Below are 15,965 nucleotides of genomic sequence, written 5' to 3' on the forward strand. Positions count from 1 at the left end.
TTTTCATTTCCTCGCTCCTCGGTCTTGGTCTCACCGGAAGTTGATTTGTCTGCGCCATCTTGAGTAGCGTTATTTATTTGGGTCTACAACAGATGATACAAATATTTGTGTCAGTAAATGTGTAGGCGGGGGTGTTTGTGAAAATAACGGGGACAGAGAATAGCCGATCGCAGCCGGGGGGGGGTCTCAAAAAGCTCGCCTGAAGTCGGACAGCTCGGAGTCGGCTTCGTCTTCTCTCAGTTTTTTGGCGGATTGCAAACAACTTTAAGGTGCATACCGCCACCTCCGGAGTCGGCTTGACTCGGTTTGCATTTATAAAGAATGCACACATGTGTTTAATCGTTAATGTCAGATATGTACTAAGTAAATACATTTGTTCCTGCTCAAGATTAGATTCAACTTTATTGTTATTGCACATATTACAGGTACTGAGACAACGAAATGCAGTTTAGCTTCTAACCAGGTGCAACAAGCAGTAAAGTGAAAAGTAATGTACACAATAGACAGAATAAAATATAGAATGAATTGAATGATGAATAAACAGTGAGGGGTATGAATACACTATATATCAGCCTGTGAGAAGTATGAACAGTGTGTATGAATATGCTAAGATATATAAAGTATGAAAATGGTAAGCAGTGCAAGTGTAGTATAAAATATATAGATATTAATTTTCATGATGATAAACATTGTGAGTAGTATTACACATGCCACTTTCGTCTCATTAGTATGCATGACAAAGGGACAGATGACACGCCCCAGTTATGCAAATGAGCTAAGTCCCGCCTCCCATTGTTCGAGATCCTTTGATGTGAGTGGGTACAACTATGTTAATGAGCTAAGTCCCGCCTCCCTTTGTTCGAGATCCTTTGATGTGAGGGGTGAGGTGTTATAACTGGTAGGTGTGAAAAGCCCCCCTGTGTTGTGCCTTTGTTGTCTAATTCTTTGATGTGTTGATTAAGGCAGTCTCTTTGAAGTTATGCTGTCCGGCCCCTGTCCCCTCACACCCCTTTGTAGTCTAATCCTTTGATGTGAGGTGTTATAACAGGTAGGTGTGATATAAGCCTCTGATGTAAATCTAGGTGTTGATTAAGGCAGTCTCTTTGAAGTTATGCTGTCTGGCCCCTGTCTCCTCAGAGTTGTCTAATCTAATTAGCCTTTGATGTTTGCCCTTTGATGTGAGGTGTTATAACAGGCAGGTCACCTTTTCAAAAAAGAAAAATGGCCAAGAGACGCCTCGATATGGGTTTAATCAGTGAGAGGCCTGTGAGAACTTACCGCCATCCGTCCAGAGCGCCAGTCAAGAAACGAATGCAGCATCTGTGCGGGGGTCAGACGCCTACAGCCGAAGATCTGTGCACAAACTTATCTCGTGCCCTCTTTTGGTCATGTGAGCGCGATCATGTGTGCTGGAGGAGGGATTCTGTGAGGAAGTGGCAGATTTTCCCCCGGTTTTGTACTTTTCAAATACGTAAAGAGGGAAATAATAAAATATCCTATTGCCCCCATGATCTTTGTCTTTTTTTGTAATTACTTCACACAACTATAAGGAAACCCAATATGAAGTTATGTGAGGTTGTATGGGGGTAATATTAGAATTTGCTGTATGCAACAAAAAAATTGCACAGGATCATTCTAAGAAGAGTGAAAGGGCTAATGAGCCAGCACCATACATCCTCTATGCATTTTCTTGACCTGTATCTGATCTTGAAAAACTCTGGTAAGTACTTTTTATTTTTATTTTATAATATCATGTAATTATTAAATGTTTTTTTTTTGTGTTTTTTTGGTAGGGGTTAAACTACTATATTATGTGGATAGTATATTATTAGATACTTACAAATGTTATGTTTTTTTCTGTTTACAGTAGAGACCCTGTGTGCTGAAATCTACTCAAACAGAGTACTTCATGGTAGTGGTCAGCTTTTATACACAAAAGTGTATCTTTCAGTAACTTTCTGAGAGAATTTAAGCATAAATCTGTCAAAACAGGTTAAAAAAAACATGTTCAAAACAGCCTTTTTTCACTGAAATAGCCTCAAAATCACAAACTGCCATTAAGAGTCAGAATCCTAATTAAATCTACTGACACAAAGTACTTCATTATCTACTTTTCAGCTTTTATACACAAAAATGTATCTTTCAGTAACTTTCTCAGAGAATTTAAGCATAAATCTGTCAAATGTTCAAAACAGCCTTGTTTCACTGAAATAGCCTCACAATCACAAACTGCCATTAAGAGTCAGATTCTTAACGAAATCTACTGACACAAAGTACTTCATTATCTACTTTTCAGCTTTTATACACAAAAGTGTATCTTTCAGTCACTTGTTGAGAGAATTAAGCATAAATCTGTCAAATGTTCAAAACAGCCATGTTTCACTGAAATAGCCTCAAAATCACAAACTGCCATTAAGAGTCAGATGCTTGATGAAATCTACTAAAACAAAGTACTTCATGGTAGTGGTCAGCTTTTTATACACAAAAGTGTATCTTTCAGTAACTTTCTGAGAGAATTTAAGCATAAATCTGTCAAATGTTCAAAACAGCCTTGTTTCACTGAAATAGCGTCAAAATCACAAACTGGCTGAAACTGTACAGTGAATTGGAGAAATTACAGCACAGAGTTTTCTACTACGACACATATAGTATAATCTATGTGACAAGACAGGGGCAGTCTCCAGTACTTTCATGGTAGTGGTCAGCTTTTAAATACAAAAGTGTATCTTTCAGTAACTTTTTGAGAGAATTAGGCATAAATCTGTCAAATGTTCAAAACAGCCTTGTTTCACTGAAATAGCCTCAAAATCACAAACTGCCATTAAGAGTCAGATGCTTGATGAAATCTACTAAAACAAAGTACTTCATGGTAGTGGTCAGCTTTTTATACACAAAAGTGTATCTTTCAGTAACTTTCTGAGAGAATTTAAGCATAAATCTGTCAAATGTTCAAAACAGCCTTGTTTCACTGAAATAGCGTCAAAATCACAAACTGGCTGAAACTGTACAGTGAATTGGAGAAATTACAGCACAGAGTTTTCTACTACGACACAGATAGTATAATCTATGTGACAAGACAGGGGTAGTCTTCAGTACTTTCATGGTAGTGGTCAGCTTTTAAATACAAAAGTGTATCTTTCAGTAACTTTTTGAGAGAATTAAGCATAAATCTGTCAAATGTTCAAAACAGCCTTGTTTCACTGAAATAGCCTCAAAATGACAAACTGCCATTAAGAGTCAGATGCTTGACGAAATCTAATAAAACAGAGTGCTTTCATGGTAGTGGTCAGCTTTTAAATAGAAAAGTGTATCTTTCAGTAACTTTTTGAGAGAATTAAGCATAAATCTGTCAAATGTTCAAAACTGCCTTGTTTCACTGAAATAGCCTCAAAATCACACACTGCCATTAAGAGTCATAATCCTAATTAAATCTACTAACACAACGTACTTCATTATCTACTTTTCAGCTTTTATACACAAAAGTGTATATTTCAGTCACTTTTTGAGAGAATTAAGCATAAATCTGTCAAATGTTCAAAACAGCCTTGTTTCACTGAAATAGCCTCAAAATCACAAACTGCCATTAAGAGTCAGATGCTTGACGAAATCTACTAAAACATAGTACTTCATGTTAGTGGTCAGCTTTTTATACACAAAAGTGTATCTTTCAGTAACTTTCTGAGAGAATTTAAGCATAAATCTGTCAAATGTTCAAAACTGCATTGTTTCACTGAAATAGCGTCAACATCACAAACTGGCATTAAGAGTCAGATGCTTTACAAAATCTAATAAAACAGAGTACTTTCTACAGATGACTCTTCCCACTCAACGCAATAAGTCCCACCCCACTCAGCAAATCATATAAAATTAAGGACCCTAAGACGACCGTTGAAAACTAGCCATGGATCTGAGAAAAACCAAGTCTGATGTAGCCTCCCCTTATTATCACCAGGATAACGGATATGGGCTTAATGACTGGATGTTACAAAGTAGGGGAGAGGATGTTCCCAAAGAAGATCTCTCCTCTATATCATATGTAAGGTCTTTAGGACAAAAGAGGACGATGATAACATGACATATGAAGAATATCTTTCTTTAAAAGATGGTATTATAGATAACCTTTATAGAAACAGTATATCTCATACCACTCACCAAGATCGCAAATGACAATTAGCAGAAAAGAAAAGAAAAAGTAAAGAAAAACAAAGAAAAGGAGAAGAAAAATGAAAAGCAAACGCAGAATGTGAATGAAAAGAAAAGGGGCAAAAGGACAGAAAACAAAAAAGACAAAAAGAAGGAAGGTGAAAAGAAAAAGGAACAAAGTGAAGAAATGTTCATGTGCTCTCATTGTATGCTCTGTTTTTAGATGTAATGCATCTTTGTGTCAAAAACAGAGCATACAATGAGAGCACATGATACACTTTAAATGTTTTGTTTACAATACTATTACTATATATGAAAGCAAACAATAAAACACATTTTCATTTTGTAATGGTTGTTTAATTGAAAACACAACATTCAACACATTTTCATAAAAAACACATTACATTTTACCAAGTTAATGTCGTAGTGCATACAAGGTAATAGACTTAACGATTTGCACTGCTGCTTCTCTCCGCATTTCATTGACAGTGATCGATTTATCGTTCAATTCACACTGCCCAAGTAGATGTTTAGGAGTCTCTTGGAAGTATACGAATGCATTTTTTATATCAGATAAATGCATTAACATCACATGCAAATTCTCTATCCTTTCACCCGCAACGATTATAATCTGCTTTGCTTCTTCTTCGGTTTCACCATTATTAGCTCCGAATGTAATCCTTTCTGGGGCTTCTTGTGCTTCTTGTGGTCTGTTGAATACCTGGCGTAGGATTTGTTTAGCTGTAAGGACAGGTACCATATAATTGTCTTCAAAAGCTTTGTCTATGTCAGGGGTGCCCAAACTTTTTTGAACCGAGAGCTACTTTTAAAGTTGCCAGTCTGCCGAGATCTACCAGTCCAAATAGAGAGGCGTAGCCATTACTGACAGCCTACTACCAGGTAAATACACACTTCTACTTGTATAAAACTGACCTTTGTACGATTAATACCTCATAAAATACTGCAGATCCTTTATCTTACCTCTTTCTAATCTACACACATACAAGTATGTAACTGAAGTTACACAACAGTGTTGTTGATACAGAGTTGGAGTTTATTCACACATACTACAGTGGGTAATGTTTTCAATAGGGCCGGGACTTTAACGCGTTAATTAAGATTAATTAATTACACAAAAATTTACGCATTTTAATCGCACTTATTTTTGCACAGCGGAACGTTTCTCACTGGATGAGTTTCAGGCGTACCGATTATACTGGAGCACCAACTAACGTTCATGACTTCAGCATGGGACTTCAAACAACAACAAACCACGGTGAACAATAGTCAAACATGAACGAACAAGCTGATGAGACCGCTTTGGTCGGCCCCGTGGATGGGACATTTTGTTTTAAAAAACGGACGGATGGAAGCGTCGACAAGAGCACGGTTGTGTGAAAATTATGCAAAAAAGAATTTGCATATCACCGCAGCACATCAAGCCTAAAGTATAACCTAAATGCAAAGCATGTATCAGCTAGCGTGGACGTTAGCCCGACTCCGAGTGCAAGGAACCACACCCTGACCCAACGCACACTCAACCAGATGACTGGTTTCAGGGCCAGGATAAGTAAGTCCACGCCTGAGAAAATAACCAGCTCACTGGATTGCACTCGACTCAGGGCTCGACATTAAGGACTGCCCGATGGCCCGGGGCCATCTAGTATTTAGCTCGGGCAATGAAGCCTCACCTGCTGGTTGCCCGATCGGGCAATCTATTATGCCAGTATCATGCAGCTCGCGGATCCAGTAATGAGTGACCCGACAGTAAAACTAAACATATCTATAACTAGTTTAGGTAGTTTGAGAGGTAATTAAAATAGCTACGTGTGATATTCTAACCTGAAGTGTGTGTTTTGTTCCGCTCACCGCTGCATGTGGTTATGCAGAGCTGCGTGTCGAGTCTCGACTCGTCAGCAGCAGCTGATCTCTCTCTCCCGTCAGATTAGACTTCACTCGCGTTTATGTCCATATCGATCAGATCCAGCTAGTTCTAGCGAATGATATGACTACCTGCTTATTAAAAGACAACTACACAATAAGTGTCGCTATGCAACTGGATGAGGCCACAAAGTATAGCGCAGCATTATGCATTTGTTTACATGCCCACCGGAACCCTGAGGCATTACCAACAGATCAACGCACAATCAACCCATACAGGACATCTCTTTCTCCACATTAAGTGTTAGACATTAGAGTTGACTATTCTTGTCTGTCACATACTCTTCTTGTCTGTCACATAAGTGGCGCAACTGAAGCGGTATTGCTCTAAAGGGAAATTATTTTGACCAAAGATATTTAGATTTGCCGGCTAACGGGAACTCTGACGTGTGCTTCGCGGATGCGCTCGGCTCCTCTCGACTGCTGCTCGGGTCTGCTCGTTCAGCTTCCGGATGAGGAGGCATTCGTTCGACCAACTTACAGTAGTTAACATTACAAACATTTTAAACAAGGGCCATAATAGTGTAAATAATGTTTGTGTTGGCAGTTATAACGGAATGTAATGTTTTCTACTTTTTTCCATCTGGGAAGGCATTTGCCTTCATCAGATGGAAAGTGTTTTGACCAACAACTTAAGTATTTCTTATAGCTATGCAGGGCATGCAAGCGAGCAAACACAAACAAGAACAAACAAACAAGTGAAATGAAGAATAACATTGAAATTGTACAATATAATATTGTGGTGGTTCATCTTATAATTCAGTCTAGAGAATGCACCAGACAGCATCTAAGACCTGCAAAAATCAAACATTTCTAGGGGGACGGAGGCCCCCCAAACCCTTCGTGCCATTTCGTCGGCGTGCATTTTTCAGGGCAATCTCTATTGGGCTCAGGGCCATCTGTAAATTAGCTTAGATGGCCCACAAATCCTTAATGTCATGCACTTGGACTGTAGACCACTTGGAGTAAAATCCATGTGAAAATTGCTTCTCACTGTTCTCAGGTCAAATATGTATATTTGATTAAAAATGCGATTAATTTCGATTAATTAATTGCAAAGCCTCTAATTAATTAGATTAATTTTTTTAATCGAGTCCCGGCTCTAGTTTTCAAGAAACATTGAACAGTGCTGCCACATATGACACAGGGAAAAAAGAAAAGACGCTGAACCCTTTCTTTGCCATTATATACAAATAGTGTTGCTACAAAAGTATAAATTAGGCTTACTAATAAGACAACTCAGATCTGAAGCTACACAGGAATCTGCTGCCAAAGTGCAATAAATAAGACAAAATTAATAGAATCAAACCCTTTTTTGTTGCATTTTAGTATAAAAAGAAATGCCTTTAATAGGATGCAAGCAAGTTTCTTAACCTGAATTGATAATAGACTATAATCAATTTAAGTTTGCATTCTTATACCATTTTGTACAATAATTATAATGACTAAGTTCAAATAAACTAAAACTCACAGCTGATTAATAACGGTATCCAACTTGAGTTTTTATTATATCAAAAACCTGTTGAAATGCTACCGTTATTGTTGTTGTTTACTGTCCCCAAAAGCGCGTCGGCAGCGATGGTCGGCAGCCTCCAGGAATGCTTCTTTCACAACTTCGCCATCTTTGAAAGACTTAATGTGTTTCGCAAGAACGTGACTGACACGATAAGATGCTATGGTAGCAGCCTTGCTCTTGTTGTTGGGCTGGTGAAAATGGACTGCTGTGCATCTAGCTGTCCTTTCAGGTCTCTCCCCTTTTGGAGCGTAGCGCAGAATTAGGAGGGAATTCCGTCTCGTAGCGTTTGTGCACTGTTTTGAAATGCCGCTCCTAAAGTACCCTTCTTTGATAAAGCCACGCTCGCATTGCAGATGACAGATGGACTTTGAATTGGAATAGATCAAAATAATCATCCTCCCACTCGGAGTGAAAATGATATATTTTGGGCTCTTTTGCTTCTGCCATAATTGCGGTCTTGTGTGTGTGCGGACTGTCACTCCTGTTGACACGGACAAAGTCAGCGAAATACTGCCCACTGCCCACCAGCCACGCCCCCACACATGGGGTCACGCCGGACAATCACAAAGCTTTGATGCGTTCAAGTGCATTATTCTGGAACAGGAAGATTATGTTATAGGACATTAACGATAAAACAGAATATTGTTGTTCTATTTTTAGACACATCTCGCGATCGACTGGTTGGGCACCCCTGGGTTAGGAGGTCGTCGCGGTGTTTGGATGAAATGAAGAAGTGATCAGATGTGTGGAGCGGGTTTACAGAGAGGTTAGAAGTAGTGCAGTTCCTTGAGAATATGAGATCAAGGACATTGCCAGCTTTATGAGTTGGTGGGGATGGAGACAGTGAGAAAGCAAAGGCGGTTAACAGTAAACCATAGAGGAAGGAGCGGTTGAGCAGCTGAAGGATGAAGGTGAGGCACTGAAGCGGCAGGTATGGGGTATGGGGTGGCGGCACAAACCGAAAATAACACACACTGCAGCGCCGTAAGGAAGAGAGAAAGTATGGAGGCATGCAGGTCCGCTTCCTGTTCACTTTCTCCTACAAACAGACACACGCCCAAAAGAAAACAGTTGTATTTGCTTGCACAGTCATTTGAATAGCTAACAAAGAAGGAACATGAGGTTGGGATTAGTGCATTTTAACTGCTGTTTATCCACTACGGTTAATAATGAGACTAGTAATGATCACCCTGAGAGAACACTTGGGACACTCTGATTATGTCTGCAATGACTGAGGACTGTTTGGTTCATTAATAGTTGTTAAAAGCATTAGTGTGTTACCTGCAGCACGAGGTTTGCCCTTGTGTCTGTCAAAGATGAGGCCGTTCCATGGAGCACACAGCACGCCACACAGCTGTGTTATAGCAAAGGCATTGATGTACCGGCTCACTGCGAGATACACAAGCCAGACAACATGGTTAGAGACTAAATACTTTAACATACAGTTCAACAAATCTGCGATAACAGTTAGTGCTCATTTAACTTAATGGACCTAATAAAGAAAGTTTGTACAAATGGATCTTTGCTAGGACAATCAGACATGTTGTGTGTTTACCCAATGAAGGCTCTCCCTCTGTCAGTCTCTGCAGCATGGGGTTGAGGGTGCCGATGAAGAGGTAATGTCTGAGCTGCATCACTGACAGCCACAGCAGGTGGAGGACAAAGAGCCTGGACATCAAACACTCCCGGAAACTCTTCTCTGAGGGAGACCACAAGAGAGTGGAGAGTAAAGAAAAAAGACAAAGTGAAATAGGATATTTGAATGTGTTTTTCTGGTATCTTTGACAATATATGAATTAGGGCTACATTAAAAGGAACAAACCTTGTTTCACCGGGTCGTCTGTGTTCTTGAGCATTTGCTCTCTCGTCTTCTGAGCATTACCATTATCTTTTGTCTGCTCTAAGCTCAGAGTCTTTGATTTTCCACAGGTTATCCTGAGAAAGGTCAAAGGTCACATTGAGTCAGACACAGACTGTGGCCATTTTTAAGGTTTTATGATAAATATTTACTTTGCAAATGACAATATTAAGTTATAACCCGCAATAATCACAAAACAGGATATGAAGGATATTACTTAGGAATGTTGGATAATGATGTGAAAATGAACTGTGCCAGTAAGATTCAAAGCATATGTTGTTACTGAAAGAAATGTGATTACCTCAATTTATTGTTTGACTTGAAATATAAACTGGGTTTATTCATCATTAACCATTTTCTTTGGAAAGGGAAAGTTAAATGTTGTAATATTTTTTATAGATTTTCTGAAAAATATGCACATATCTGTAAAATAGTTTGAATTGTTTTTTACTCAGACCTAATTTCCTGTCACACCCAATACAGCCTTTTCTTGCTTAACTGTATAATATAGTTATAGCAAAGAGCCAAAGCAAGTCAATATTCAAACTTTTTTTTACATATTTGAAACAAAAAGATACATTCATGGATTTATATTCTTGGTTTCACTTGATGCACTTATGAAGAACACATGCGATGTTTGTATTGGTATCTGTACCCGTATGTGTATTCATCCGGCAGTGGGCAGGGAATGTGTTTTCTAGGCAGCAGGAAGAAAGTCCTGAGCAGGTGAAGGACGCTGCAGGCGCACAGGAAGAGGAAGGAGGCTAGCAGAGAGACGCCCGCCTCGTACAACAGCTGAAAGAGACAACAAGATCATTGACACAATATGAGATGGTATAAAACATTTTCATTAATGAGACTATAGTGTTCCTTTTCTCACCTTGATGACAAGGAAAAGTGCTGCTGAAGAGTCGAACGCCCCGTTATAGAGAGTAATGATGGTCGAGCGACGGGCGCCAAACAGGTTTGCAACCTTTAAGAGAGAAGTTTGAATTAATTAAAACAGAGGTGTGTCGTGTTTAAGTCTCTGCTTTTTTTCCTTTTCTTTCATTCAATGTTAAAACTAGTTATTGCCTGTGTGATCATGAGGATGTGGTTTTATCACTGTTTCCCTGGAATAGCTTGCTATTTATATCCCCACAAGATCATGAGCTTAGTCTGAGAACCTCCTTGCAGTCAACGTAAGTGCATTGAAGGTAGAGCCTTGTTTTTTATATGTGGGAAACACTTGGATCTTGAAAATCAAACTTTTGTGCTTCCTAAAAAAGCTCTCACAACCAGTTTTGTCAGTCTCAGCTTTACTCAAAAACATAGTCCAAGTTCAATTAAGAGCTGCTGTTTTCGCTGATCATATGGATTGATTCTCAGGGCAAACTTAAGGAGTTGCTGCTGTTCTCTGTTATATATATATATATATATAATTGTAAAATACATAATAATTTAAGAGGGTTCCAGACTCTTTGCTGAATAAAAAAGCTATTTTAATACATCAACTCGCCCTGAGGAATTGTAAAGGGCAGTTTTTACAATTTTCCGACATTAAATGAAGAACATAAAAATGAATCAAAGCAACAGTTATCTTGTTAATGTTTATATTCTGTGCTTCAGTACCTGCATGTTGGTCATTAAAAACAAGATGCCTCCTACTGCCAGGAGTGAAATAGCTGGAAAGAGGAGGTTGGAAAAAGCTGATAGAAAAAAAAAAAGATTAATAAATATAAGTGTCCACAGATGTAACACCTAACTATTAGAATAATACGGTGACACACAGGAATGTTTTTACCTGCAGTGGAGAAAGCCAACATCAAGGAACCCAGGGTATAAAGACAGCTGGAGGGAGAAGAAATGTCAGTGTTATTGAGTCATGTTGGCTTAATGTGGTCTTAACACAGGGGTGCCCAACCAGTCGATCGCGGGGAGATTCCCAGTCGATCGCGAGATGTGTCTAAAAATAGAACAACAATATTCTGTTTTATCGTTAATGTCCTATAACATAATCTTCCTGTGCCAGGATAATGCACTTGACGCATCAAAGCTTTGTGATTGGCCGGCGTGACCCCATGTGTCGGGGCGTGGCTGGTGGGCAGTGGGCAGTATTTCGCTGACGTTGTCCGTGTCAACAGGAGTGACAGTCCGCACACACACAAGACCGCAATTATGGCAGAAGCAAAAGAGCCCAAAATATATCATTTTCACTCCGAGTGGGAGGATGATTATTTGTATCTATTCCAATTCAAAGTCCATCTGTCTCATCTGCAATGCGAGCGTGGCTTTATCAAAGAACGGTAATTTAGGAGCGGCATTTCAAAACAGTGCACAAACGCTATGAGACGGAATTCCCTCCTAATTCTGCCCTACGCTCCAAAAGGGGAGAGACCTGAAAGGACAGCTAGATGCACAGCAGTCCATTTTCACCAGGCCAAACAACAAGAGCTGCTACCATAGCATCTTATCGTGTCAGTCACGTTCTTGCGAAACACATGAAGTCTTTCAAAGATGGCGAAGTTGTGAAAGAAGCATTCCTGGAGGCTGCCGACCATCGCTGCCGACGTGCTTTTGGGGACAGTAAACAACAACAATAACAGTAGCATTTCAACAGGTTTTTGATATAATAAAAACTCAAGTTGGATACCGTTATTAATCAGCTGTGAGTTTTAGTTTATTTGAACTTAGTCATTATAAGTATTGTACAAAATGGTATAAGAATGCAAACTTAAATTAATTATAGTCTATTATCAATTCAGGTTAAGAAACTTGCTTGCATCCTATTAAAGGCATTTCTTTTTATACTCAACAAAAAAGGGTTTGATTCTATTAATTTTGTCTTATTTATTGCACTTTGGCAGCAGATTCCTGTGTAGCTTCAGATCTGAGTTGTCTTATTAGTAAGCCTAATTTATACTTTTGTAGCAACACTATTTGTATATAATGGCAAAGAAAGGGTTCAGCGTCTTTTCTTTTTTTCCTGTGTCATATGTGGCAGCACTGTTCAATGTTTCTTGAAAACATTACCCACTGTAGTATGTGACGTGTGAATAAACTCCAACTCTGTATCAACAACACTGTTGTGTAACTTCAGTTACATACTTGTATGTGTGTAGATTAGAAAGAGGTAAGATAAAGGATCTGCAGTATTTTATGAGGTATTAATCGTACAAAGGTCAGTTACAAGTAGAATGTGTATTTACCTGGTAGGCTGTCAGTAATGGCTACGCCTCTCTATTTGGACTGGTAGATCTCGGCAGACTGGCAACATTTAAAAGTAGCTCTCGGTTCAAAAAAGGTTGGGCACCCCTTGCCTACACACTTTATTGCTTTCAATGTTTAGCTTTGTGGCAACCTGTTGCATATTTACATGCTTTAATGTTCGAAAAGCTCTTTATTTTTCTCACACTGCAGCATCTCTTTTCTCCCTCTGTCTGAAACCAGAGCCCAGTCTGCTCTGATTGGTTAGCTGGCCGGCTTTGTTGTGATCAACTGTTTAGAGATGTCCCACTACTAAGCCTATCAAGTGCAATGTGTTGGAGCGTTAGCCAATAAAAGCCCTTGTTACATAGTGATCTAATTTCACACTACAAGAGAGAGAAAACCCCAAAAAAGCATATGAGGGCCTCTTTAAGTGATGTTTTTGATTGGAACATACATGTCTTGCTTCCGCCTGAACGGCTTTAAAACACACACTATCTATGAGCTAGTTATTTTTTAAATATAATATATTGAATATTTTCCAAAAGGAAATCTAAACAAACTGTTGTTAGATGAAACCATCACACTTACAATCAATACACCTACAACCAACTAGGAAAGACTCATTACTGAAACTTGCACTTGTTCCTCAATAATCAGACTAATGAACAGCTCTGTTTGTTGATTACTGATCAATTTGTATTATTTCTGTCTTTTATACTCTCAAAATAATAATATATTGTTCAACTCACGTTCCAAGGAGTCGAGCCACTGTAGTACCAAACCGGTCAAAGAGGAAACCATTAGGCAACGTCAGGAAATTGTTGATAAAGGTGGCGATTGTGAAAACAAGAGAGAACTGTTCATCCTGCCCGCTGCAATCTGTACACAAAACATACAACATACAATATACGGTTAACAGGTGGTTATTAAGAAGAGAGATGTAAATGGTTCCAGGTGAATTCAAATTAGTGAAGGTGAGGAACTGACCTAAGACCTGCGTTGCATTGACTCCTATGGTGTTGACGCACAGAGAGCTGAAGTAGCCCTCCGTCTTCAAGACAAAGACAAGAGAAGCCCATCCAAACACAGCTCCAGCAAAACACAGACACTCCACCAGACCCGTAGCAAAGGTGAGGCAGCGCTTCACTGTCAAACCTTTCCCGAGACCTAACATGGTTCCTCAAACACACACACACAGGCAGACCCTTCCCAAATACTATACTTTCAGCCACATGGACACACACGCACAAACAAACAAGTGGTTTCTGTTACTGCACCTGCCAAACAAAGGGAATACAAAGAAATGTTATTCTGATTAATTTAGAGATGACTACGTGTCGACACAAGCCTTGGAATTGTATATCAAAAGAACCAGACATGCATGACTAAAGTATTTTAAGGTTGTACAAGGAAGACATGAGCTTGAAACATATGGGCACGGAATGTGCTGATTGGTCCAGGCAGTTAGGTCAGATGGACTTCTGCATTAAATGTGTCTTTGGATAACAGGAGCAAATTACTGTTGTTGAGATAATGGTAGGTCATAAACTCCTATTTCAAAAACAAAAAGATGAAATTAGAATGTGCAACAGTGGACTTTTATCAAAGTAAACACAACAAATGTGCAGTTGTAAGGCTGCATTATTATCCAGTCTAACAGTCTGTAGTACTCACAGTTCAGTCTCTGTAGCGCTCCCCAAATGGTCCTACAAACCACACCTCTCTGCTCTTGCTACATTCTCTTTCTTTATATAGGCCAGCTCTTTCTTCCTCTTTCATTCCAGTTCCCTCCCTATCCTCCCTCCCCCATATTTGTATCTTTCTCAATCAATCTCTCTGTGCTAGTAGCTGCAGAAAAGAAACATTCCCTGCAAAGGAAAACAGCGATGAAGCAGCCGCTGAAGCTGTGAGATACACTCCAGATGTGGATGCTATTAACGCTGGCTACACAGGAAAAATGTTGGGAGTGCCGTGTGGAAACTTGCTCTCTGTGTCATTACTGGGTAAATATGTGCAAAGCATCCTTGGCCTGATCACTGCTTAACAGGATGTGAGGAAGGGTGCTGCAGTCCCACACTAGTAGTTAACCATTATGTTGAAAATTCCAGATAAGAAAATTGACACATTGAGTTTAAAATATATTGTTATTGGCAGTCACAAAAGACAAATCGCAGTATGGGAAATGTAGTACTAATGATGGGGTCTAAAACGGGGTTGCTGAGTTTCAACGATCATTTTTTAAATCCGTCACTTTCAGCAACCCAATCTACTTTGGATCAATTGAGAACTAAGTTATGTTATTACCATTTTAATATAATTTGGAGTGTTAAAAGGTTACAATTTGGTAAGAGATTACAGTTTCCAATTATCTTTTAAGACAGAGCACAACTATTCTGAAATACTGCAATATTTTAAATGTATGTAAATAAATGAAGGACAACCTGAATCATTGTATGAAGCCAGGAAATATATCCTGGGATCTAATCAGTATCTAAATTCAATCATTCTCTACACATTAAAGGCAAGGCAAGGCAAGGCAAGTTTATTTATATAGCACTTTTCAACACAAAGCAATTCAAAGTGCTTTACAAAAACTGAAAGACATTAAGCATTAAAAAAGAAAAGATAATAAAATAAACATTAAAAGGAAAAATACATGGATACAAGTTACAGTGCAGTTTAAGATATGAATAGTTCAATTAAAAGCAGCGACAAAAAGAAAAGTCTTCAGCCTGGATTTAAAAGTATTAAGAGTTGCAGCGGACCTGCAGGTTTCTGGGAGTTTGTTCCAGATATTTGGAGCATAATAACTGAACGCTGCTTTACCATGTTTAGTTCTGACACTGGGGACAGAAAGCTGACCAGTCCCTGAAGACCTGAGAGATCTGGATGGTTCATAATTTAGCAGGAGGTCAGTAATGTATTTTGGGCCTAAACCATTCAGTGCTTTATAAACCAGCAGCAATATTTTGAAATCTATTCTTTGACACACAGGAAGCCAGTGTAAAGACTTCAGAACTGGAGTGATGTGATCCACTTTCTTAGTGTTAGTGAGGACTCGAGCAGTGGTGTTCTGAATCAGCTGCAGCTTTCTAATAGATTTTTTAGTGAGACCTGTGAAGACACCATTGCAGTAGTCGAGTCTACTGAAGATAAAGGCATGGACAAGTTGTTCCAAATCCTGCTATGACATTAGTCTTCTAATCCTAGATATATTCTTTAGGTGATAGTAGGCTGATTTAGTAACTGTTTTAATGTGACTGTTGAAACTCAGGTCAGAGTCCATGACTACACCTAGATTTCTGGCTTTATCTGTTG

General features: G+C 39.0%; 1 protein-coding gene across 1 annotated transcript; it reads right to left on the reverse strand.

Annotated features, from left to right (window-relative positions):
• Positions 1 to 8,325: 8,325 nt before the first annotated feature.
• Positions 8,326 to 14,377, reverse strand: LOC139434693 (equilibrative nucleobase transporter 1-like). Its single transcript, XM_071204633.1, has 11 exons — positions 14,322 to 14,377; positions 13,635 to 13,924; positions 13,397 to 13,526; positions 11,242 to 11,288; positions 11,070 to 11,146; positions 10,339 to 10,431; positions 10,114 to 10,253; positions 9,423 to 9,535; positions 9,156 to 9,299; positions 8,882 to 8,989; positions 8,326 to 8,639 (listed from the first exon to the last, which is right to left on the reverse strand). The coding sequence occupies exons 2-11, from the start codon at positions 13,819 to 13,821 to the stop codon at positions 8,419 to 8,421; spliced, it is 1,260 nt and encodes a 419-aa protein (XP_071060734.1). The 5' UTR covers positions 13,822 to 13,924; positions 14,322 to 14,377; the 3' UTR covers positions 8,326 to 8,418.
• Positions 14,378 to 15,965: the final 1,588 nt, after the last annotated feature.

The sequence above is a fragment of the Pseudochaenichthys georgianus genome, chromosome 10, assembly GCF_902827115.2.
Source record: "Pseudochaenichthys georgianus chromosome 10, fPseGeo1.2, whole genome shotgun sequence".
Classification (NCBI taxonomy): Eukaryota; Metazoa; Chordata; class Actinopteri; order Perciformes; family Channichthyidae; genus Pseudochaenichthys; species Pseudochaenichthys georgianus.